General features: G+C 36.7%; 1 protein-coding gene across 1 annotated transcript; it reads left to right on the top strand.

Moving 5' to 3' along the window:
* Positions 1-3,471: 3,471 nt before the first annotated feature.
* On the top strand, positions 3,472-26,177 carry LOC124629979 (facilitated trehalose transporter Tret1-2 homolog). Its single transcript, XM_047163664.1, has 9 exons — positions 3,472-3,667; positions 14,844-14,979; positions 15,749-15,963; positions 17,255-17,399; positions 17,668-17,806; positions 20,919-21,085; positions 21,396-21,591; positions 22,591-22,774; positions 24,557-26,177. Exons 1-9 carry the CDS (start codon positions 3,635-3,637, stop codon positions 24,734-24,736), a joined length of 1,395 nt encoding a protein of 464 aa, XP_047019620.1. The 5' UTR covers positions 3,472-3,634; the 3' UTR covers positions 24,737-26,177.
* Positions 26,178-27,702: the final 1,525 nt, after the last annotated feature.

Below are 27,702 nucleotides of genomic sequence, written 5' to 3'. Positions count from 1 at the left end.
TCGTCTTTCAATAATCTCGGATTCTATAAAAATATATTATGTCTTGTGATCTGGTGTCTAGTAATAAACTTTATACATACTAAGAAACTTGTTATTAGTAGGTATCTATGTTAACTGTGTAAAAAATTAAGACCGATAAGTCTTCTTTCCGCGTACTAAAAACCACGTGCTCGGAGTGGCCAAGTGAGGTATTTCCCCATTAAGATCGAGATTAAAGGATCAATACTATATCTTATAGGTTATCGAATATACGCGTGATTTGAGTATATATTCTCCTAAATTAAACACATTATTTACACAGCTTATGGCGCTCGAGTCTGTTATATTTCTGCCCAGATGTTAAGCAAGGCGCCTGAAATGACTCATTAGAATAAATATGCAAAATGTAGGCGCTTTCGGAGATATAATTATTTAGACAGAAACCACAATACTTACGATTAAATGAGGTATATTTTGTATCATTTTTTTCTGTCCGTCATAACTAGATACATATTTTTGATGTTTTGATTCCATTTTGGATAAACATACTCATATTCAAACATCTTAATTTTGTTGTCTTACGGCCAGTTTCTTCATCAAAAGTAAAAGTTAAAGTAATGTCTAAAGTAAAAGTAACGGTCAAATTCGTTTTTTCAAGGCTAAAGTGACAGAAAAACTAATAGAAAAATTGAATTTGACCGTTACTTTTGCTTTAGACATTACTTTGACTTTTACTTTGGCTTTAACTTTTGATGAAGAAACTGGCTGTTACTCAGGAAATGATTTAAGAATTATATTATGTATAATAGCTTTACGTGTATTTACTTTAATACCGGCTTCATCGCTTGTGACCACCACTGCCGCATTTTGTGGTAACTTCGGATTACACAAGAGTAATGTAAATAAAACTGAGGTCACCTCACGTGACTGACGAGCTTTTCATATAATATTTGTTATCAATCAGCTTTATTTTAAACGCATGTAATATGTACACCATCATAATGTTATTTTAAAAATTAAATTATAAATTTAAAAAAACCCCCGACCCAAAAAAGTACGCAATAATTATGACAAAAGGTTAAAAACGCTAAACCCTATAAAAAGCAAAAAATAACTTTTAACACTACGTAAACTAATTTTTTTCGTGTCGGGGGACCGCTCTAATTCATTACTTTAGATACGTGTTTTTTTTTTTTAACGAATGTTGTAATTAGGTAGGTATCATTTGATTTATGTAAGTATTTATGAAGGTAAAAAGCGGTCCCCCGACACGTCAAAATTTAGTTTACGTAGTGTTAAAAGTTATTTTTTGCTTTTTATAGGGTTTAGCGTTTTTAACCTTTTGTCATAATTATTGCGTACTTTTTTGGGTCGGGGGTTTTTTTAAATTTGTAATTTAATTTTATTTCATGCTTTTTAAAGGAGCTCCTTAATTTTTCCTTCTTTCATTTAATTTATTTTATCTTAAGATGGGGTCGCTATATGCGATCTCGGCCAAAGGAAGCTGTTTAACAATCCTCATGACAAACTGGCTCTGGGAGAATTGCACAGATTGAGAAACATTTGGACATTCTAGATTTTCAGCAAAAATATAAATCGGTTTATCCGTTTCATTCCGGCATTTCAGGGTTTCATCCGCCACATCCCATTTCCAGCATCAGGTTCTCGTCAATCAGAAACATGAAGAGAACTTGTCAAGACAAATTCAACGAGCCCAAACTCGATGGGTTTACTAAAAGGCAGTTCAGGGTTACGTCTCCTACCTTCGTGCCCTAACAGCAGACCAGCTCAGTGGTTCCAAAAGACATTAGTGTTTCAAATTTCAGATCCCACATATACTTGCAAGTAAACTGATCGTGTAACATTCCTATCACATCTAGCAAACGAGCTGATGATCTTGAAGACCTGAACCGATTTCCACCAAACATAGCTAAGAACACTCCCGACTGACATACCTTTTAAACAAAAAAAACCGCATTACAATCGGATCATCCGTTTGGGAGCTACGATGCCACACACACACACACACACACACACACAGACATGTCAAACTTATAACACCCCGTCGTTTTTGCGTCGGGGGTTAAAAATGTCAATAACGTAGTGGGCATAACGATAATAATAATATCTTTTTTTTTTAAACGACGTCAAAAATCATCAAATGACCCCTCACGCTGTGGGTTAGCAGCGGTGAGGGAGTGTCAGACTCTTATGGCCTTACTACAAAAACTTTAACCACTGTTTTACACTTGTGTAAAAAAAATGTGGCTCCAAAATGAACCATATGTCAACGTCATAATTTGAAATTTTTTTAGACAAGGCATAAACTGACGTTTAAAAGTTTTTGTGGTAAGACGGTTACTGACTAAAAACCGTCGTGTTCCGTCATAGGCCTTTTATGTACCAGGGCCGCGGTATCTCTTTCGAACAACCCGCAGGATAATAATGATATCTCGTCTAGACTTTCAAATGTTGGGGGAGCAAAAAGATATTTTTATTGCTAATTTTGTTTTAATCAGCGCAAAAATTCTTGAGAGCCTCATATATTTCTTAGAAGTAAAGATAGAATGCTATCAAATATCAATACAGCTTATCGCATTGCAATACTGGACATAGGCGTCTCCCTCGTTGCGCCACTCGTTATCAATTGTTGAGCAATTTCAACGCATTGTTATTATAGAATGTATGGTTATTAAATAACAATGTTCAGAAAATTATCTCCCGTTTCCTATGAGAGAAATATGTTGCCACAAACTGCCTAATAAAATCAGTAATTGAATCCAAACTCGCATGCTCAACAGATGCGCTTGCGTTCACCAGAGCAAAGGCACGTAGTGTTTGGAAGCCCACAACTCGCATGCTCAACAGATGCGCTTGCGTTCACCAGACCAAAGGCACGTAGTGTTTGGAAGCCCACAACTCGCATGCTCAACAGATGCGCTTGCGTTCACCAGACCAAAGGCACGTAGTGTTTGGAAGCCCACGTAGTGAATAAAATAGTGACAATTGTTCTTGCTGGTGAATATTTGCATAATTATTAACTAATTTCCGTATTTATATCTTGTTCTGAAAGTTATGCAATAAAATTATTGTAAAAAAATGTAAATATAATTTATTGATGAGTCACTGCGAAGATGATATTTATTTTATATATGTTAGCTAGGTATATTAATTATTTTAGCTTAAATATCGCGTAAGGAATTAAACTAATTCGCGTTACTAATTCGCGTGCACTTGGAGAGGCCTATGTCCAGCAGTGGACTGCGATAGGCTGATGATGATGATGATGATGATGCGTTACCAATTGTTTATGTTTATTGTATTGATATACATAATGTCACATTTTTTTGAACCGGTTCTTTTTAGTTAGAATCAATTGTCGAGGTTGTTGCACCAAGTCTATCAGGCCGCTGATGGAGGATCATCTCACATGATCAGGCGTTTACGCAGATTGTAATCAAAACAGGTGGTAGGAGACTGGTATCTGTACAGTCATTCTTGACGGGCAAGAGGAGTCGGTCGTCGGTTGTTACGAACTACATGTACGATTTACAATACGTTCTTATGAGCCCTTACAATAACAGTGCTAATAATTTGATAGTAGGTGTATTGTTATAATCAGCAGTTTTTTAAGCAGCTGCTGTATCGGCTCAGCATGACTAAAATATCGCCAGCATTATTGAAACAGGTAAGTCGATTTCCGTGTGCAGTTTTAGTGCAGTGTTATGAATTGTCGTTTATTTTTGAATGAGCGTTGAGATAACGAAATCAATTAGTATTGCCGCTCGTGTGTAGATCGGAAACATTTCGACAGCATTGTGATTTAAACATAACGGTTGAGCGAATATTATGAGTGATTGATTTGTTGTCTATTTTATATACCAAGTGTTACTTACCTAGTGAATAGTTTAATTTTAAAAAAGTGTATATTGGCATTGTTAATCCCTGAAAAATTGAGTAAGTTTAGTAAAGAGTATTTTTTACAAACTTTATTTTCATCAGTAAATAAAATAACTAATTTGATAATTTATTATTCACAACAAAGTTCACTTGCTTAAAAAGCGGTTTGGTTTATTTGCATTGCTGCTAAGTGCAACTTTCTTTGGAAAGTAGGACAAATTCAAGCCAGATCGATTCCTTCTTTCATTCACAAGGTCAAAACAGGTTTAGTAATGAAACTAGATGGTTTGCTTTCAGTTTTCCGAATCAATAGGATATCGGTAGCTAAGTATGTTCAGAGAAAAATATTGTTGTTGAAATCTAGAACATTTGAATTAAAAACCCCCCAATTTTAAGTAATCAAGCCTGAGTAGATTGAGTTAAAAATGCCGTAAATTTTGCACGGTTCCTTAAAACTTTTACCTATTTGTATATTATAATTGAATAAAAATGTTACTTAAATGTTTTTAGCGATTAATCAGTGAACCGTGAAACTGTAAAACTAATTGGAAGCAGAGTCGATCGTTACGCGGTGTAGGATTACATTTCATTTCCCTTTGCTGGCATTGTATTAGTATTGACAAAATAACAATGAGTTGTAAAGGCAGGATTCTACCGGTATGCTTGATTGTGCGGTACAGTGACTCACACAAGTTTCTTCTGGTCTATTAAATCTAGCAGATACTAACAAACCGTGCGCATTTTTATTTCGCGAATTTGTAACTTTTGTGCGCGAGCACCTGCTAACTGAGGGCTCGATCTGAAATATTTTTTTTATCTTTGGTGGAATCTTGCCATAAAAACCAAATAATAACATAACGTTGGGTTTCCACGGTAGGTTAATCAAACATAGGTGTATGAAAAGCACGTTCACATATGTTGTCATTTAAATACGTGGGATTTAACAACAATCATCATCATCATCAGCCTATCGCAGTCCACTGCTGGACATAGGCCTCTCCAAGTGCACGCCACTGAGATCTATTTTCGGCTTCTCGCATCCAGCTCCTGCCAGCCGTCTTGCGCAAGTCATCACTCCACCGTGCCTGAGGACGTCCTACACTACGTTTGCCGAGGCGTGGTCTCCACTCTAGAACTCGTTTACCCCAACGGTTATCGGTTCTTCGGCTAATATGGCCAGCCCACTGCCACTTCAGCTTGCTGATTCGGTAGGCTATGTCGATGACCTTGGTTCTCTGACGGATTACCTCATTTCTGATGCGATCCCTCAGAGAAACGCCGAGCATAGCTCTTTCCATAGCCCGCTGAGCGACTTTGAACTTGTGGACCAGCCGTACCGTCAGTGTCCACGTTTCGGCTCCGTAAGTCATGACAGGTAGGACGCACTGATTGAAGACTTTTGTCTTTAGGCACTGTGGGATCGACGATGTTAGGACTCGACGTAGCTTCCCAAATGCAGCCCAACCCAACTGAATTCTCCTATTCACCTCGTCCTCAAAGTTGTTTCTACCTAACTGCAATGTCTGCCCGAGGTATACATATTTCCGAACAACTTCGAGAACGGCGCCGTGTATCGCAATCGGTTCCGGTAGAACATGTTCATTGAACATGACCTTGGTTTTGTCCAAGTTCATCCGTAGGCCGATGCGTAGAGAAGATTCAGCCAGGTCGTTCAGCATCTGTTGTAGGTCCTGCAGCGTTTCCGCCATGATGACGATATCGTCAGCAAATCTCAAGTGAGAGATGTGTTCTCCATTGATGTTGATGCCGCGTCCTTTCCAGTTCAGCGTCTTGAACATATCCTCCATTGCATTAGTGAACAGTTTCGGGGAAATAACATCCCCTTGTCTCACTCCTCGATGCAACGGTATGGGCCTTGTTTGCTGATTCTGTACTTGGACGGACATTGTAGCGGCTTCGTAAAGACATCTCATCACTTGGATGTATCGCCAATCTACTTGACAACGCTGCAGGGACTCCAGAACAGACCAGATTTCAACCGAGTCAAAGGCCTTCTCATAGTCCACAAATGCTAGACACAGGGGCTGATTATACTCTTCGGTCTTCTGTATAATCTGCCGCACTGTGTGGATGTGGTCTATGGTGCCATATCCGCTCCGAAACCCAGCCTGCTCCGGTGGTTGGAATTCGTCGAGTCTTCGCGCAAGTCGGTTCGTGATCACTCTTGAGAACAGCTTATATACGTGGCTTAGGAGGGAAATGGGTCGATAGTTCTTCAGCTGGGTTTTGTCTCCCTTTTTGAAGAACAGGACGACAACACTCCTACTCCACGCCTCTGGAGTTCTCCCTTCAAACAGGACGGCATTAAAAAGCTTCTGGAGCTCCCCCAGTACGGGCTTACCTCCTGCTTTTAAAAGCTCTGTTGTAATGCCATCCTCGCCAGGGGCTTTTCCATTTTTGAGCCGTCTCAGAGCGATCTCGATTTCGCCACTGCTGACTTCTGGCAGGTCTTCGGTGAAATGGCGTGTTAATGTGGCTCTAGAATCCTCATTTCCGGGATCAGGTCGAGATGCATGCGATGCGTATAACCGGCCATAGAAATTTTCCACTTCCGAAAGGACTGCCGGCACCGAAGAAACGACTTCTCCACTTGTTGTGGTCAGCTTCGTCAAGTGGCTTCTTCCAAGAGATTGTACGAACACCTTTGACCCCCGATTCAGCTCAATTGCTCTTTCAATGGCAAGAGTATTGGAGCACCGGAGGTCGCGTCGTACGTGCTTGTTGATCTCTTGGTTTAGAGCCCGCTTAGCTGACGAAGTGACAGGCGGGTTTTCACGTCGTTTCTTCATAAGCCCTAATGTCTCTTCCGAAAGCTTTGATTTCTTGCCCTTACGCTGCATGTTACAGAATCGCGAACCTTCCTCCCTGAGGATCCGAACCACATATTCATGGTTCTGGTTAACGTCTGTTGTGGTTTCCACGGCGGCAAATCGGTTCTCCAGATTTGACTGGAACGTTTCAGATCCTGTCATGGTTTGGAGCAGTGTTGGTCGGAGCCTGGCCTTCACCAGACGGAAACGTTCGGCCTTGAAGTTGATATTCAGAGAGCCTCGGACAAGTCGGTGATCGCTCCCGGTATTAAACCTATTGATCACGGAGACGTCTCTGAATATGTGCTTCTTGTTCGTCATGATGAAGTCAATCTCATTTTTAGTCATAGTGTCGGGGCTTTGCCACGTCCACTTCCTTTGGGGCTGCTTTTTGAAAAAGGAGTTCATCAAAAAGAGCCCCTCGCGTTCGAGGAAGTTGACGAGCATTTGCCCCCTATGATTCCTGCTTCCAAATCCATGGGATCCTACTGCCGATTCGCCGCAAATCTGTACTCCCACTTTAGCGTTAAAGTCCCCCATGACAACGGTGTAATGGGTCTTTGTAGTGAAGTGGAGGGCCCTTGATATATCATCAAACATATCCTCCACTTCATCGTCTGAATGTGTCGAGGTCGGTGCGTACACTTGCACTACCTTGAGGCTATACCTGTCGGTGAGCTTTATGATAAGGTACGCTACCCTGTTCGACACACTAGACACCTCCACAACGTTATCAGCTAGGGACTTATTTACCAGAAACCCAACGCCACCTTGGGATTGTTGGTCTCCCTCTCGGAAGTACATTAGGTGACCTGATTCGAGGGTTATGGTGTCCTCCCCCTCTCTTCGAACTTCACATAACCCTAATATATGCCACCTAATCTTCCCAAGTTCCACCTCGAGTTGCGCCAGATGCGAGTCAAGCCGCAGCGTGCGGCCGTTGTACGTCGCAAGAGTAAGTTGTGTTTGGTGGCCTCCCGTAACCCGGAGATTCTTCGCACCCCCTGTCCCGCCGTAACCACGGTCGCCACCGTGACCGGGAATAGCGGGACTGCCGGGAACTAGGGGCCGTGGCTTTTTCGTTCTGCACATTGAGGAATTTAGCCTACTGCTATCACGCTGGCCAGACGGGTTGATAGAGGGTTTTTTTCGAGTTTTCCTTCTCTCGCACGGTGTTCGGTGCATTTTTGACTCCATTAGTCGACTTCTACGACACCCACTGGAAGAAGGGGGTAGCGACACATGTATTCTTAAGCCGTCGCTACACGGCATCAACAACAAAGCTTATCCCTATAGAAGATCTGACCTCATGTCAATTCGCTTATAGAAGTCACAATAATATATTGTAATATAACAATCAATGCATACAAATGGCCCATGCAAAAAGAAAGACTGTAACAGGTCCGGCTAACCCGGTCATACTAGTTTGAGTAACCATAGTGGACAGCTCAACATATATTACGTAAAGTGTATGACCGATAACAAAAGGATATTTGCAATAGCTACTTTCACGTATGCTAATATCTGCACCAATGTTACTGTAGTATTCACTTGTTTCGAATTCGTGGTGGCTTAGTGGGTAACCAACCTCTCATGTATGAGTGTGTGGGTTACATTGCAGGTCAGGCAAATACGAATGCAATTTTTTTTATGTTTGTATGTGCTTTCTAAGTATATCCTGGACATCAATGAAATCTGCTACCAATGAAATAAAGCCTGTAATTACCAATCCGCATTGAGCAAGCGTGGTGGTAACGCTCTATCCTTCCCCGTATGAGAGGTGGCCTGCCAAGCTGTGGGACGATAAAAAAGGCTGTGATGTTGATGATGATACTCACTTGTTTATTGCAAAATACTGATTTTAAGATTAATCTCACACACTTGTAAATATCGCGAATCTTACGTTATCGGTCACCTGAAAATTATCTGCGTTACTTAATATTATCTACGATTTGCGTGAGTTAGCAGTATCGAGCAAAGCTTGCAGCAATCGAAGGCAGTATACAGTAGCGGGATTTCTTAAAAAAAGTACAAGGAAAAACAACGACGATGATTTTGATGAATTGGTCTGGCATAGGTATCTTCTTCGATTGAGATATTTACATATAGGATAGGAATTTAGTTTAGGAGTATATTATGTATTATGTCTTTGCTATAATAATCAGTACCTACTTACAAATTATTAGGCTCACAGTTAACTGTGATGTGTGCGAATTTGAATTGGATGTCTGTGTGTATGTTAATAGAACCTTTATAGATTGACGTCACATTTTTTGTTGCTGTCTTAAATCAAGTATCGTTATTGAGATTATTTAATTTGTTTATACATATTTATAAAGTAATTTCTCGTGATTCTATAAGGTATTTGAATTGGATCCCTGCCGATAAAAAACTTGTAGGTATGTGTGGTAGAAACATCAGTTTTTAGTCCCTGACACTTTGATAAAGAATGCACCTTCGATGTTTTTCGAAAAATAACAGGTTTCGTTATCGTGACGCGTTTAGGTCGAATTCTCGTTTCAGTTTTTATTTTAAAATAAGAATTTATGCTCGCAACTTCCCGTAGGCTTTTGTTGCCTCTCTTAATTGGTGATCCTTTTGAAACATATAAACACAGTCTACAATTCGAATGCAACAAATCAAGTTGATGTTGTTTCGACAACCAGTCTTACCTTGGTAAGAGTATCTTATAAGTAGGTCTCATGTTACGTGGTAACTGGGCTGTGGATGTTGAAAAGGCAAGCGTTCCATTTAGTAAGACTGGAAGATAACCCTGATACCAAGATACCCTGATCTATAGTTATATAGTATCTATGTTCCATAGGATCTAAAGTTTAGATGAACACCTGGAAATTCATCAACACTATTGCACTTTATTATTGGTAAAAAAAGAAATAGTTTATTCTGCAGCGTTTAATTTGTAAATTTAAAAATCCTAATTAATAAAATAGCCACGAAGTACAGGGTATTCAAACCTGTTGCACAACACTGCAATAAATGATTGTATTTATTGGATAAAAAATGCTGCATATTGCGCAATATAAGCCTTGAACTTACTTTATGGACGCGTTTGTTCTTAAAAAATACATAAATAAAACATCCAATCGCATATTTAACCTATTAAATTTAAAAAAGAACTCTTGGACCGGTTATTTTTTTACGGGTTAAATAGCTAGACTGGTTATCTTATAACTTATCACCGAACTCAAATTTTTCAAGTCATCGTTGCCGTAACTTTACTAACGGGGTGTTAGTATGTAGTACCATAGATAGACTAAAAAATATGTACCTCTTTGCCATGGTGGGTAAAATAAGCTGGCCCTTATAGCAATACATTGGCTACTCGTAGGTATTTAATTGGTCAGTTAAATATTATGTGTCATTTGATGTTATCAAATTACGAATTAGTTACTTAGTACCTAACTATTTTTGGCAAGAACTAATATTATTAATCTTAAAAATTAAAGCAAGAACTTAATAATATTAGTTCTAGCCAAAAATTGTTAGGTACTAAGTAACTAATTCGTAATTTGATAACATCAAATGAAATCATTTGATGAATTGAAAACTTAGATAAGTTATTTTAATTCTCACTTATAAATGCATTATGTAAGTCAGAACTGATGCAAATGCAAGGAAATAACACCTTACTACAGAAAAACATTTGTTGATGTGATTTCCTCAAGATCTGAGATTGATAAAAGAAAATAGCTACGATAACGGAAGTCAAAGATTTGCCGATTACCTAACTGTCAAATATACATTGTTATCGAAATCAAATCACGGGTAGTCTAGTACCTAACTTTGATCAGGTGTTATAAATACAGGTATTGATCGCAAGTATAGATTATGTCTTACGAAAAATATCGATAGATGATAGATAAATATTAGTAAGACTGCAATGATATGATTGTTTAGGAGTATGAATGTGCAGCATTTGGAATACGACTATTATATAATCAGGCACATCCTCACCTAAAAACAAAAAATAATAAAATCTTTTTACCCGACATCATTCAAAAGAGGCATACCTATGTTTTATTTAGAAAGGAAGAACAATTTATTCCTTGATCTTTACTGTTTGAGGCTTGATAATGGTACGATTGTGGCTTTTTTGCGTGTCGCGGTTTTGCCTGGTATGGAATTAAGTGAATGTTTGTTTGTATTATGTAGCTTGGAGCATTTGCGGTACATGGCATTTACGAGACCGAGAAGTATACGTGTACAAGGGTTTCGAAGTGGTTGTGTGATCAAGGCAGAAAGAAAGATTCTAACATTTACGTTTTTTACTCCTTAGTTTTGAAAGGAATTAAAAAGTTTTGTTGCTGTTTATAAACTTCTTCATGCAAAGAACCTGAGCTATATAGAAATTAAATGCCCAAAAGGTGGCATTGACATTGATCCCAAATGATTTAGTGCAACAACAGGTTTTTTACGTAATGATGATGAAAATGAGAACAAAAAGGTCTTTTGAGTAACACTTTTTCCTTATTTTTATATTTATCCTCATGTGTCTGAGAATAAAATAAAACCATTTAAGTTTCTTTAAGGCATATTTACCTCTACAATATACTAAGGGGACTAAACTTATTTGAGGACATTATTTCATAAATTCAGATTTTTGAAATGCAAAAGCAAGAAGCCAAGAAGTATTCCCTATTTCCTACTTTTATTCAGTCGCTTCAAACGGTAAAAAAAAACGATTTAATTGAATGGACTCTGTCAATCATTTTTTTCGGTGCGGTTGTTTTTATCACGATTTTCGGCATAGTATTGTATTGTATGAATCTAATTAGTTTATTGAGTGCCGCGATCTCTAATGGCAAACAGAGAACATCTCGCGAGCAAAAACCGGTTTTGAAATATTTGGCAAACAAATCTTTGTTTTTTCTTACTGCTCTTAATGCCACGGTCACCTAATCATACAAGTAATAGCCATTATACGAAAGTTTATTCATGAAGTTCCAGAAATCATGTACATACCTACATGAGCGACCAAACTTACAAATGTATGCAATCCGATATTTTGCACATTCGAATCTTTTAACAGTAACATCTTTTAACACTAATAATATAAAATTTGCATAATAAGTAATCTACCGAACTGATGTAAATGGGTACAGCATTAGTCCAGAACCTCTAAAAGGACTTAGACCACTTTTACCCAATTGCAGGCAGTCTGGGACGTGCGTGAGTGAAACCGCGAGCATCTAGTTATTTCAATGTACTTGTCTATCACGCTGACATCCGCAACTTAATGATGTAATCACTCATTGTAGTTTTTTCTATAACAAATTGTCTAGGAAGTATTTGGATAGATGCATGAACTAACGTGTGTTATTTGAAGTACCTATGTAAATACAATGACATTTATAAAATGTTAAGACTGTGAAAAACCCCGTCTTTTATTACCAATTATAATAATGAGAGTTTAGTGAGTAAAACATTTAGCTAACCTCGTAAGGAACAGTTACGAGTACACTAATATCACAAAGTGGTAAAGTTTGTATGTAATGGGTACACTTGAACCGCTGGACAAATTACACAAGTTCTTTCAATAAGAAGGCTACATTATCCCTGTGTACGTGGGTGCAATAGACGAGTGGTGTAGCGTAATAAAGTTAAAATTAATAAAACAGATCATATCGAATAAAAATCTTAACTAAAACACCTTAAGTGTTTTAAGGATGGATGATAATAAATAACTAAAGGAGGTGTGTATTTATGTGAATTTCATAATTGATATTTATATTGATTCACTTACATTTAAAATATTGCATTCAGTTTCATTCGATAAGGCTGCACCTAAGTTATGACTGACCACAATAGGCTAAATAACCTGCGTATTGCAATGGGGTTACGAACTAGCTATTATTACCCACGCATAATTTTCAATTTTACATGATGGCGTATTTGCAAATCTCATGGTATTACTAAATACACTGTGTAGTTTAAGATGCACCTTTTGAACCTAGCGTTGCTACGTGCTTGAATCAATGTTCACGATTGTTATGGCTTTTGAAGGTTTAGCTATAGGTTTACTATATTCTATACATATATTATCTATTCTTGTAAAAGCCGTTGTGAGTAGAGTGCCATAATCTCGTCGTGAAATCAAGTTCACCGAAAACGTAAAGCATCTGTTTGTCCGTTTTTCTTAAAAATCTTTTTCTTTTGAAAATTGAACATGAAAAATCATAGTGAACAGTTGTTTACGGAAAACTATCGTTTATGTTGTCGGTGATCTTGGGTTTCAGTGTTTGAAGAAATAATTTAAGATTAGATTGATATATTTTAATACATCGTAATTTTGGAAACGCATTGGCTTCCTTCGATTCGGTTTTTGTTATTGAAGGTTGAACCTTGGAAATATTAAGGACATGCTTATTATACCTAATCAAAATGCGCATCAAAATATTTCGAGAGATTGTTCATAATATTATAAACTTGTTTGAAATTTGATTAGTCATGTTCAACTGGTATAGATGAGCTAGAGAGAAGACGGACGAATTATCAAATAAACAGCAGTAACCAAAGGCTAATCAAACTGTGAAAATCCTTTGCCAATAATTAACAAGACGAAAAAAAGGTTCTTGTTCATTTAAAATAAAGTTTAAATCTATGTGGAAAGGTTGTCACGCGAATGATACAGCTGCTAGTACACGTGAATCGTTTTAAACGCGATCACGTGGCGTGATATCCCTCTTCCGTCGGTCACGCCACGGACAGATGCACCCAATTGTATATAATACTGAAATAGCGACATGAATGGCAAATGGATCAATTTATTAAACAAGTTATGTAATTTGCCGGTCATTATTTTGACTGGTGACCGTCGCGGGGATGAACCGTTGAAACATTACACAATCTGCAGTAGATCGTAATTTTATTATCGTTCCTTGTCTTGCTAATCGGCAGCAATACAATTTCTGGTAAAATATACAACTCAAGGAGAATTAGGTATAAGTTTTCCGTTAGTTTACTCTATGTGTGATTGAATAAAAAGTCCCAGCCCAAGATATGGGTCTAACTTCATTTTAATTAATTAAAACACCTCGCTATGGAAGTGTTTAAGTTACCTCTTTCAGGAATGATTGGGTTTCTGATCGCGTAGGCTCATGAGGATGCATAAGAATTACTTACAGTACCTATCCAATGCAATATACCTACGTTTTTGTTCCCACGAACGTTATGGAGGTAGAGGACTTCCGAGACTAAATTGTTGGATCATGCTGGGTGTGATTTAGGAAAAATACTAGAGGTACTAGATATCTCGTGTTTGATCAAGAGCGAAAAGATTCTCTATTGGTGGAGTCCTAGAGAGTTTTGGGAATTTATCTATTTGATCGAGATCTGATTAGGAATATTTTTTTTTGTAGGCCAAACACTGTACCTGGAATTCGAGGATTATCATGAATTTGACGTTTCAGGAATTCCACTATCTATATGGAGTATTTTATACGGTTTCTAGCACTAAAGCCTGTAGGGGGGTTTTAAAAGCTTTTTGTATCACAGTAAAAAATAAAAAAATATACTTACAAAGGTACGTAAAGGGAAAACGTTAATCCCCTTAGTTTTAGAACCAGTTAAAGTTTTTAAGCTATATTTTTTTACATTCTGTTCTTTAAATATGTAGTAGAAATGGGTTATCACAGATAGATATATACTGTAATAAAATCCGAAGCACCTTTGTATTTCAACTCGAACATTGGCTATAGCCCGAACCGCTCATCCGGTTAACATGCAGAGAAACCGAATTCCAAAAAAAAACTGGACAGTTATATTGTTCCTGCAGGATTTGATTTTGTATCATAAAATAAATAAATATTTTTTTACGATGGGTAACTTATATTCACTATATAAATTATTTGCTAAATGAACACTTCATTTGTACCATTGCTTATGAAAGTCTAGGCAAATTATTGTAATAATACTTACACAGTAATTCATCTAGTGCCGAAAGCCAACATGAACCACAAAATGTAGACAAATCCAGACAGTTGATAAAAATGAATAAGAATACATTACTCCTTAGAGACAGTCAGTTAGGAACAGAAATATCTAGATACAAAATTCAGGAACTTAGACCGACCTAGGTCTAAGTGGAGACATTCATATTCATCCTTGTTACAGTTATGGCTGACGTTTGGCGCATCGCTGTCATTCCTAATCATAGGATTGGTGAGGGGTTACTCCGCCTCCGCGATCCCGTCCATCGAGGCCACCGATCCGGATATCATACAAACCAGTGAACAGAAATCATGGATAGGTAAGGACTAAGGAGCTCGCCAAAAACCAATTAAATGTGTAAGATGTTCTGTGATCAATTTCATTAAAGGACTAGAAATCACGATGAGTGTTTATAGATTAGAATGTGTTAAAGTCTTGAATTTTATATCTTGAAAATAACCGGATAAAAGAAAACATTCCTAGGAAAGTAATGTAGGTATGTTAAAATGCAATTCTTCAAGAATCCAGAGTATGACAATACCATATGACAATTTTAGATAACATTACCGCTGAAGAAAATTCATCCATCAGCAAAATGCCAAGTCTGCCCAATAAATAAATCCTTTGCGTGTATTTCATTTTGCTGCTAAGACAATTTGGTTAGTTACGGAAGTTAAACAGTGAGTAGGCGGCGGTTGTTTGAGCTGAGCACAAGGACTGGATGTGTGGGCAGACTTGCTATTTGCATGGTAGACATACTTCCTCATTTCATCGCAATTATTATTATTATTTTTTTTAGAGGTGAATCCTAGAAATGGTAACCTTTATGGGCGATTACATATGTCGAATGATTCCGGGATTTTACCATTGTAACATTCATTATCACCTCGTTTAAAGAAAATTAATATTTGTTCCATGAAAAGGTTGTCATCTTATCATCAATAATAGCAGATAAAACATTTTATGTTATTGTGTAAAGGTTATTTATAGTTATTTATATTCCTTTGTGCATGCAAGGTTGTATGAAAACTATATCATTATTGCTTTTACAAAAGTATAATTACATTTTTTTCCCTTCAATTCTCTAGGAGCCATCCCACCACTGGGCGCTTTCCTAGGCAGCATGATATCCGGAACTTTAATGCAACGTTTGGGTCGCAAGCGCACGCTGCAGCTCACATCTCCTATCTGGGTAGCTGCGTGGCTGATCCTGGGTTTTGCCAAGTATTATCCACTGCTGCTGGTGGGCAGAATTATCACAGGAGTCGGAGTTGGCTTCGTATTGGCTACAGCGCAAGTTTATGTAAGTACCTATCTATTACTTAGTAATGTGGTTTTTATTTCGTATAACTTTAATATCTATGCCCACGTTTCGATAGAATTACGCACTATTTTATAAATATGAAAACTATTTGCTTATGCATATAATTTAATCAATTCTTGAATGACAAACACACATAGATTCATACTAAATATTTGTAAGTCAAAACTGTAGCGATATAATAATCAATTGAACATAAACATGAATACAAATAAAGTATTGACGCGAATTCACCAGCCCATAAAACAAGCGGAAATGTTGTATTCACGGCGCATTAAACTCATTAGACGATATAATTTGCGCAAATATAATAAGTGCGTGTTTAATCCACAGTCATATGACTCGATCTGACCTCCTCTCGTGTTTGGATCATTGTTGTGTAGGGTTCACCACGTTGCATCGGAAAACAATATGTTACTCTGTTTAACCGACTTCTTAATATAGACGATCATTCATTATGTGTCTCAAAGTTATCTCATGTCACGCTTACAAATAATTTATAGATGTCGCATAAAATAAATAATTCATGAATACTGATTATTGATTTTTTTATGATCATTCTTTCAGACTTTTTGGTTGCAATGTATCCAAAAACTACAAATGGATTAATTAATGAAAAAGAGAATGCTCTTTGGCTCTGAGGAGTGTGTTGGATATTTTGTAAATATTTTCATATACTCTTGCTTGTTAATTAATTTTCTTGAAAGGGTGAAAATAACTGCATTTTCGCTTTGTTGTTTTTGTAGTTTTTATTCATTATCATGGTAACTCTGTGATGTTTCATTGAATTCTATTAAATTCTTTGTAAACACGTTTTGCAACGGTTTTCATATTTTGCTTACATTTCGATGAATATCGTAAATTAACATTTTTTACGCCAGCAGCTGTACTGTGTACATACTTATGAGATTTCCAAATATTATATCATTACTATTTTAATCGTTCATTGCTCATCCCCCGTAGGTGATAGCGTGATAATATATAGCCTATGTGTTGAACCGGCCCCCAGGTAATAGTCATGCAAAATTTGATTTAAATCCATGCAGTACTTTTTGAGTTTATCCGGGACAAACATACAGACAAACAGACATACAGACAAAAATTCTAAAAACTACATATTTGGGTTCAAAATCGATTATGGATCACCCCCCAAGTATTCTTTTAAAAAAATATTCATTGTACAGTTTTGACTTTCCTATCATTTTATTATATGTATAGATCATATAAAAAGATGTTCTAGTATGTCTTGTAATAAGTTACATTTACATTAAAGGTGAGTGAATGCTGCGACCCTGAGATTCGCGGTCGGCTAGGATCACTGCCGACCCTGTCCATGTCTTTGGGGATCCTGATATCATACGTGGCCGGCAACTGGCTGTACTGGAGATACCTGGCCTTCCTGTCTGCTGTGTTTTGTGGTAATTTATCTTTTTATACTGAAGTTATATTATGTGATAAAGTCGAGAAAAAAAATATAGAAAAAAAAACATCAAATCATTATTCATCCTAACACTCGAGTATTCAACAGTTTAGTTATTTCACTAATAATGGGTACATGAATGAGCAAAAATGTATGCATCGGTGTCGGCATAAATATACTTCTGTTGCTTAGTTCACCGAAATATCATCATATCATTACTTGACTAAAATCATTCTACTATCTCTAAAAATTATTTTCATCCGCAGTGGCATTGTTCGTGGTTCTCCTACCTCTACCAGAGTCTCCCGTCTGGCTGCAGTCCAAGGGTCTGGATGCTTCGGAATCAATCAAGTGGTTGCATCTGTCGGCAAGAGCTACTGCCACTGTTAAAGAAGATAATCAAGAGTAAGTAGTAGATGGGCTTATTTGTCGTATACTGCTAAAAACTTACCTATTATAGGGTATATCAATAGTCTAACTTATCATAGTTTTCAATAGATTAGGTAAGACATTTAAATAAAACTACTTTTACGGATTTTATCGCGGTTATATTATATTATTTAATCCCGACGTTTCGGATCCTTTACAGCATCCATGGTCACGGGCAGACTAAGGTGTAACCGCGATAAAATCCGTAAAAGTAGTTTTATTTAAATGTCTAATATTCGCGTAAGTGTCAGATATCAATAGATTAGGTAAGAAACTTTTCCCACTATCATTATTAAGCTAGCCTTTTCCCAACTATGTTGGGGTCAGCTTCCAGTCTAACTGTTGTAGCTGAGTACCAGGGTATTACATGGAGCAATTGACTATCTGACCCCAACCCAGTTACCCGGGAAACCCAATACCCCATTGAAACTTTTCCCGCAATTCTAAACCAAAATCAAATTGCAAAACACCACCAGACACCTAAAAACTTTTGAATAAGTACACAAATTATGAAACTTTGAACACTCCCACACATTACTGAATAGTGATGTCACAGCATTCAGACAAAGTTCAGAGAGACTTTTGGAAGTAACTAAGTTAATTTCTGGCTCTTAGTCTACGAAATAACGACATGTGACTTCTTCTAGGTCTCTAGACTGCTGCAATTAAAATGTTGTGTTTCCTTATATCTAGTGCTATTGTGAACTTTGTGTATCGATTTCCTTTTTACTTCATCATGTTGCATGCTGCAGTATTTAATTACTATGTTCTTTACCATCATTACGATATGGTATTGCTTCTATTGCTACTCTATTTACCGTTTCGCATTTATTGTATCAGTATTTTTTACTTGATCGTGAGGAAAGGATATCGAAATGGTTCTACGAAAGAATAAGTTCAGGAGATTGTTTTTACGACTGTAATTCATATCGTTTAATTCTTATCTTTGTTATATGCATACTAGGTACTATCTGTATCCAAACAAATTCACCCATCGATTTTAGACGGCAATTTTCTTCACAAGTCAATTAGTAAGCAAGTGCTACTTCAAGACTCCATAAAAAGACGTACCGTTTCACCTTGCTTGAGGTTAGCAGGGCATCTAGTAATTGCTACCGGTCACGTGGCCTACTACATAATGAGGTCAATCCCAATAACATAATAGTTATCGATGAGGATGATGCGACAACTTCCAAAATAATTAGCGATGGCGTGATCTCTAGGACAACACGCATATCGATATATGTATAACTTCGATGTATGAACAGAATACAGAGGTACCTAATGATTGTTTGTTGTGAGGCAGATCACACACTACCATCGGTCACGATGAGGGGCTTTAAAAAAAATGTATTATGGTGATTAGAATTCAAACCCCACTAAAAATAGCCTTAAGTCCATTTTCCCCCTCTTACAGCCAATTTCTTCAACAAAAGTAAAAGCCAAAGTAAAAATCAAAGTAATGTCTAAAGTAAAAGTAACGGTCAAATTCGCTTTTTCTATTAGTTTTGCCGTCACTTTAGCCTTGAAAAAACGACCGTTACTTTTACTTTAGACATTACTTTGACTTTTATGTTTGAAGAAGAAACTGGCTGTTAGTCTTCGCCGCTTTTATGATATGCCTGCATACAGGGTTTAGGTACATAAGCAATTCACTTTGATTGCATCAATGATTTATCGTGTTTCGACAATTTTCCACCCTTCGATTGCATATGTAAGAGCTTTCAAAAATCGACTTTGATTGCCACGATCGGAATTTGTAGTCGGTTTCGCTCCAGCTGGACTTTTGATGAAAAACCTTGCAATTTTATCTAGCACCGTTTTGAAATCTCTGTTTATATCGCTTGGTAACCACAATACTATATTTAAATAATTGTTGATTACTAATTAATTATAGCTCGTGATCAGATTGTCTTTATTAATAAACATGATTTCTAATGATTATTTTTCCGACCCAAATATCGACCAATAGAATTGCACCATTCGACGTCACGTGGTACAACCTACATGGTATTATACTGAAAATTTTTTGAATATTTTCTCTGGTCGTTGCTACGTCAAACTGACAGGTTGTGGCCGACATTTGGGACGGAAAAATAATCTCCCGAATACCACACGAGCTTCATAATTATCTGGCATTTCCCTCAAGGTTCCCTGCAAACAAATAAAGTCGTCAAGTTTTTCAGGAAAAATCACTCGCGCTTCGCGCTCGTTATTTTTTAACCTGAAAAACTTGACTCCTTCATTTGTTTGCAACGAACCTATCGGAAAATACCCGATAATTTTGAAGCTCTTGTGGTATTATAAGTGATTATTGCATATTTTTATATGAGTTTTATAGACAAACAGATGCGTTTAAAATATTGATTAAGGTATTTTGTCGTGTGTCTTCCGTGGTTATTATGTATTTTGAAGGACTTGCAAATATTATTGATGTCGGAGAGACATCAGGATGGCACTATCGCCCGACATCAGCTAGGGTAATCGGACAAAGAGATAACTCAAAAAAACTCAAACGTTTATTCAAATGACTTAGTCAGAACAAAAGACAGCCCCCAAAACGCCCGCCCTTCACCACTTCCTATGTGTTTTGGCTGGGGAGAAGAAGTGGCAGAACAAACTCGCAAACACATGTCTGTCTGTTAGGTTAGAGAATAACCATACCATACGATAGACGTTACAATAACCACTTTAATTTCAAAAGACACTTTACAATGTGGATCTAAAACGGTTCTACAACGCTAGGCAATAACACTAGGTACACTAGACGTGACGTAGGGCAGTTTCGAGATGTGTGCCCGTTGTGCCACACGACGACTGAACGAAGACTGAGCTCCGCGGACGCCACGCCGACCACCACGACTCTGCCAAGCGCGCCAAAATGTTGTTTCACCGGAAACGCCACCAGATGGCGCGCTTGCGTCTCGTTTAGTGTCGTTACTATTGACCGTCTCCGATACATCAGTATTTCAGAGAGTTTAACTTTCTAATTTATTGAGAGTTCAATGTTCGACCAGAATTTCGAGATACTAAATAGGTGAGCTGATTAATATATCCTTATTCCTAACATTCATTGAATTCTTTACAGGAAAGCCGAAGCCCCAACAGGGCCACCAAGCCTGTTCACGCGTAAGGTGATGTTTTCACCCGTGGTCCTGAAGCCCATGATCATTGGGTTCGCCTTGCTACTGTTCCAGCAGTTCAGCGGCATAGACGCCGTTATATTCTTCACTGTAGAGATCTTCAGGAATGCTGGTGAGTTTTTTGAACTGATGTAGTTTTAGCTGTGGTTTTGTAAGAGAAGGCTTGGACAGTTTTATAGTTTTAACCTGATCTGGTGGGCAATGTTATCTTTTTCGCGGGGAAGAAGGTTACTGATAAAATTGTGTTTAATGTTGTGTGAGAAAATTAACAATTTTCCAACTTTAAAGAGAGTCTTTGAAGTAAGAAATGAATCTGATGATAATGAGTCCTAAGACCTCCTTGCTGTAAAACACACTTCGGTCTCTGATATACGTATATCATTCTAAATCAGACCACCTAAAGAAAACTTCCTCGATTTCAGGCAGCACATTAGACGCGATGACGGCCACCATTATAATAGGATTGGTACAACTGCTAAGCAACGGAGTCAGTACACTACTGGTAGACCGAACTGGACGCAGACCACTGCTGCTGATCTCTGCAGCTGTCATGTGCGCTTCTATGGCTTCCATGGGAGCGGCTTTCTATTTCCACTTGAAGGAATCTCCGTGGCTTGGGTAAGTTTGAGTTTTTTCAAAAGGCTTGGCGTTATTCAAAATTATTTGGAGTCGGCGTAATATGTCTCTTTCCATATTTTCTTATCTGAATGTTATCTCTCTGTAAATCTGATACATATACATATAGTTAACATATTTTTTAAAGAATGTTTTAGAGACTGAATGAGCATAAGGAAAGTTCATGGTGAATATTTTTTTGGAAAAGTTTTTTTCTGTGGTCATATTTGAACACTGTAAAAAACATCGACATTTTTGAGCAAGCGAGTTTTTTTTTAAATTAACTGCATAAAACTATCAGTCTACGTAAAAGTAATACGTGATGTTAACGACTATATGATCAAGGTGGAAAAAGATGCACGTGCTAAACTGGATAAAGACTTCCTTTCATACATTTCAAGGGTGATAGAAGGCCGATGACCACTATAACGATATAAAGGAACTCAAACGGTCCAATTTATCAGGCATTTACAAGGAAAGTGTCGCGATAGGTCACTGGACACGTTTGTCAATTCATTAGCGTCGAGCGTCCCGCCGACACCGCGACTCTCATTTCACTTGTTATTGCGTCACCCGTGGCCGCACGTGAGATCTCAGATTTTGAGGAAAATGGCTCAAATATACCGTTCCTACTTTTCTTCGTAGCATTCGAATAGCCAATTAATAGCTAAGTATAATTGAGTAATTACTTACTTAGGATATAATGAACAAATATTTCTTTACGAGTCATTTTTTAGAACGTCATATAGGTAAATTGTGGAATCGGGCGTTACTTTGCGGAAACCCAAGACATTGTGGCCCGGTTTTACTGTTTACCGTTAGTTATCTGATAGTTGATACTAGCAGATTAACTGAAACTTTTGGTTTCATAGGTCTCGGATAGCAATATTGTGCAGAAATTATAAGCATCCTTTATCTGGCGGAAAGCATTAACTATCAGATAAATAACTTTATCGGTAATCAGTGAAACTCCGTAATTCTCATAAAGCCTTTTCTTTACAGGTATCTTCCCATAGCCAGTCTGGTGGTATTCATGCTGGGTTTCTCCCTCGGGTTCGGCGGTCTCCCGTTCCTGCTACTAGGAGAACTATTCCCGGCACATTACCGCTCGCAGCTGTCGGCCATGGCCAGTGCTGTCAACTTGCTGTCTATGTTCTCCGTAATCAAGTCGTACCATGCCCTTGATGTGAGTATATAGTAGTCTTAATGTAAGTAGGATTTAGTGAACTAGAATTCGACCAACCCCTTTGGTCGAATCCTCAATATTCTGGTGACGTTGAAAAAAATTCTGCAATGGTATAAAGTACCTATTTATAGCCTAACAGGCTGTCACTTGTTTAAAGATAATTCTGTATTTGGTTTCATTTGAATGGTCTTTTTGAAAGGCATACCTTAATCTGTAACTTGTCCCGTAGAAAACTATTAGTCGTTTTACGGGGCTGTAATAAAATTTTCTTCAATTCTTAAAGTACCAAATACATACAGTTAGTTCATTGAAATGCTGAACATATTTCAAACGTTATTTTTTAATTTTAATTACCTGAAACATATAACATTGTAACTGTAATTAGCATTCTGTATGCATTCGTTATCAGCGTGAATATAATTACTTACTGAAAGCAGGATCTGTTTGTAATAATAATTGTATCGTAATTGCTGCTCATAATATAATGTATAGTTTCGATACAATACGGATATTTCAACTATTATATGCACACGGCTTGTTGTTTGGTATTAATAATGCGTACTACGTTTATTAATTGGAAATTAAATTTTCTGGGTATTTAAAGTTCTGATTCGAAATAGCATCGGGAATATAATTTTAGGCAGTACATTGTTTAGTAGACATTAAAATTATATATCATACCCAGTATACGTTAGCCAAATGTATCTAAACATTTTCGCTTTCATTTCAATAAATATAAGAATCGTTTTTGGAGTTTTCATAAACGCTGTTGCGATAGGGAAAATTTAAGCAATCCTTAGATTTCCACGAGCATTATTAGGTACCAAGTAGCATAGTCATTCAAATAAATCCGTTCTGGGCATGATATTAAATACATGTTAATTTGTCACACATTATCTTTAATCGCGTATATATTTGTTTAGGTTGTATTTGTGTCCATACAACCTCACAACAAGAGCAGCTGAGATTTACAACTCTGTGCGGTTAAGATTCACAATCTGGAACCAATTAGAAGCGCTCAATCGGGCATGCAACTATACAGTCTCCAACACACAGCACATGCCATACAAATCTCATTTATATATCGGGTGTGTCGTTCATAATCACATTAAATGAAATGCGTTAATATACTGGTTAATATATGTCGATTAACACAAAGATAAAAGAAAAATACGTAAAAATAAAAAAATATTTTTTTCAAACAAAGTAAATGGAATAAAAGTGTGCAAAAATTAGAACACCATATAAAAGTCAGTCATTACAAACAACTGAAATTCTCCCTTGAAAACTGACAGCTGTCAACTGATCAAAACATACGATACTCCTAACTTTATCTCTGCTTTACACATGATGTTGTAAATTATAAAAACGAAAAATGACTCCTGTGGTTAAACCACTGAATGGATTAGGTTATTTTTTTTACAATTCGCCATAGAATATCATAAAGTATATACGGTATGATTTAATGTGATTGTTCACGACACACCCGATATAGAGAGAGATATTTTGTCTCACGAAAGCGGATGAGGTATACTAGTGTCTGTAAATGTACGTGCACATTTTTTTTGCACTTAGACTGTTTAACTTTCTCAGGGATAACTTGTATTCACGGTAAGAAAACTGTTATAAACACTATTGTTTTTTTTAAGTGTTTATGGCCTCATTCTTTTGAACCATGTAACTAGCTTGAAGTTTCGAAAGAGCTCTTGTAGGCCTATTTGAAATTAAAATATATGACTTTGAGATTGAAAATTATAAAAACCTTATAACTTCCTTCCGCAGGCGGTACTGGGATCAGCGGGTACATTTTGGCTGTATTCCTGTTTCTGCGCAGTGGCGTTTTTCTTCGTATTGTTCATGGTGCCTGAAACTAAAGGTAAGTCTCTAGCGGAGATCGAGCAACACTTCCGCAGAGGAGGCAAGGATAAGCCAGAGAAGGTTAACATGCAAACAGTATTGTAGTTTTAAGATTATAAACATATTTGTTGTTATTGCAGTTAAGAATGTGTGATCGGTATGATCAAAGGTTGACAAGAAATCTGATATAAAACTTGCGACTTAATAAAACAATTATGTAAAAAAAAACAGTTTTATGCAATATGAAAGTAAAATCATTTTTAGAGTGGGCAAAAATGCCTAAATAAAAATTTCAGACGGCATCGAAAATATACAAGCTGGGATGGAAAATATTGTCATGCGTTCTTAACTGGATAAAATAAATTGGCTAGATCTAAAAACCATATAAGTGCCACTTGTGATTATTAGTAAGATTAGAAAGAGATAGACAAATCTTGTTGTATTATAAGATTAGAGGTTCCAACGAATATAATAGTAATTTTATATGTAAGTAGCTTAATATAATCCTCATCTTCCTATTGTTATTAATGTTAAGGAGACAGTATTAATTGGTAAAGAGTATCAATATTTGTTTGTTGATAAAGTTGAGCTCTGTTTATAAAAACAAAAGCTGTCAAAAAGAAAGAAAAATGTACTCTTGACTCGTGCCTTCTGTAAAAACATTGGCAATCTGCATTGCTGCCTCTTGCTAAGAACTCATTAAATTACAAGACACGAGCTAAATCATAATGCTATTAAGTATTTTTCAAATTCAATAGATGTTCTGAAAATAAAGTATCACAAATGCGTGGTTAAAAATAATAAAAAATTAAATGAAAGGAACCTATTGACCTTTTCTTATATTTGTGGTCCAAACTGTCTACAACTGGACGGTAATGTAGATTATTATGAGAATTTAAAACTATAATATGTATATTTTGACACAATGTAAATAGAATGGTAAATAAATAATTTATAGGTACAGTTAACATCAGGAGTTCGTATTTTTCTGTCTTGCAAAGATCTTTCTGTTACTTATAACAATTTTCACAAAATGTTTTTTCCGATTTATTTGTGAAATTATGAAGTAACGAAATCCTGGCGTTAACTTTAGCAAGTATTGTAGTTGTAGATAGTACCTTTTTAACTGTGATAGATGGAGGTAACAGTAGGATGAATATTAATACCGTAAGACGTTATAGGTAGTATTAGTAATTATTTTGTTTTATTTTTCATGTTATTATGTCTATTTTAAAACTGAATGAAAACACTTGTACTCAGATAGTGTATCCGGTTAGACTGAAAGCCGACCTTAACAAAGTTGGGAAAAAGCTCGGGCGATGATGATTTCTAACCAAATGAAAATATCTAAAAATGTTTTTTTGTGCACTGTTAGGGAGAATTCTATGAAAATATTAATACATTAAAATGAAATTGCTGATGTCATACTTCTGGGTAAAACAGTATTAAATAGATATAGTAATACCGCACAATTCTGTTACAAACATTTCTACGAATATTTTGTGTAAAAGTTGACATAAATAAAACAAGAATAAAAACAATAAAATATTCGTTTATTTTTCAATCCTTTACCTATGTTTACATTGAGACCTAAAGTCAAAACTTTTAGACTGAGATTGATTGTAAGTCCTAGCTTCCAGTATTTACGAGTAACTCTACCGTAATATATTCCGTAGAAAAAAGTGTCCGTCACAGTCGGCGACTAGGTTTCAATGACACTTTACTAAATTAAATACTAGAGTTCCTTCTTAGAACGTTTTACATTTAGGTCATAAATAAAAGTGCTAAGAACTTTGAGGTGGAATATTTCACAGAAAAAAGGGATTAACAACAATAGAAAAGAGCGAACGTATTTACTGTCGCTTATATTTTTCAGTAGAACTAAATCTGGATTTTGAAAACACAACGATGAAAAAGTTGCTTGTTTTGGAATTAATACACAGATCCAGTTAACTTTTTGACATCAACAAATGAGAAGATTAATAGCAAATCAAACTTGCTGCCGCTGCAGCAGATATTCTAAAGAGGCAGGACGATTCAATCTATTTAAGTGAACATACAGCTGGGACGCATATACAACAAAGGGTCGTCGGGTTGGAGCGATGTGCCAGCATACGTCATCAATCTGTCTCGCTGACCCACTTTCGTGTATTGACACAGAGTGCAACACAATTGTACCAGCCTCGACCATAACGATGTAGGATTTATGCATTAGGAATAGCTGATAATCATGAACAATGAGGATCATCGATTCTCGGTAAGTCCGTGTGTAACTCACGAATCGTATTAGGCTGTTTATTGGGCAATGCTTACGAACCCAAGCGCCTCTTGTGATTTCGTGAAACTAATTAAATCTATAGTGCACGGTTCCACGGGAATTCTATTGTACCTTTCATAGTGGAATGGCATCATTAAATTCGGAATGAACCTAAATACATTATAATAAAATATGACAGTTATCCATGTAATATGTTGCAATATTTGGTATAAAATTTAATACATTTGGGTCGATAGCAAATATTGTATCGGATCTAGCGTGATTTGCTTGTTCCCACAAGCTGGTAATGCCCATATTTGTTCATCGCGCTTTGATGGCTTATTAAAGGATGTTGCTTATTCTGTGTACATCATTTATAATATTGGTGAACTGTAGATTTGGACTACCGTCTACGGTAATGAAAAAACAGTGCCAATTAGTAAACGGTAAACAAATGGAAAATATGTAATTGCCGAGGTAGAATTGTAAAATAACGTGACAGTTGGAGAAAACCCCTTAAGAAGAAACTTCCTCATTAGGGTTATGCAAAACCTCTCAAATCTCGTTATTTGCACGCACATTCACAGATGCATACTTACACACGTGATATGGAAAGGATAGGAAGTGCCATTGAGGAGATACATCATTATAATGATTTATTTGCATCTTAAGAAAGTAAACGAACTTTATTCAAAGGTAAAGAGCTAGATAAACCAATGAAATCAAAAATTTAAATCAGTATGAACAATCATTTAAACGTCAAACTGAACCAGACTGCAACCAACACCAAGCCTTCACTGAAGTCAATGCAAAG

This window comes from Helicoverpa zea, chromosome 4, assembly GCF_022581195.2.
Source record: "Helicoverpa zea isolate HzStark_Cry1AcR chromosome 4, ilHelZeax1.1, whole genome shotgun sequence".
NCBI lineage: Eukaryota > Metazoa > Arthropoda > Insecta > Lepidoptera > Noctuidae > Helicoverpa > Helicoverpa zea.
Note: the sequence above shows the minus strand (reverse complement) of the source record. Positions and strands in the feature narration are given on the sequence as shown.

Excerpts from the sequence above, each read along its gene's own strand:
- LOC124629979 (XM_047163664.1), top strand. The coding sequence starts at position 3,635 with ATGACTAAAATATCGCCAGCATTATTGAAACAG. Across the intron at positions 14,980-15,748 it reads TGAACAGAAATCATGGATAG|GAGCCATCCCACCACTGGGC; the intron begins GTAAGGACTAAG and ends TCAATTCTCTAG. Across the intron at positions 21,592-22,590 it reads AAGGAATCTCCGTGGCTTGG|GTATCTTCCCATAGCCAGTC; the intron begins GTAAGTTTGAGT and ends TTTTCTTTACAG.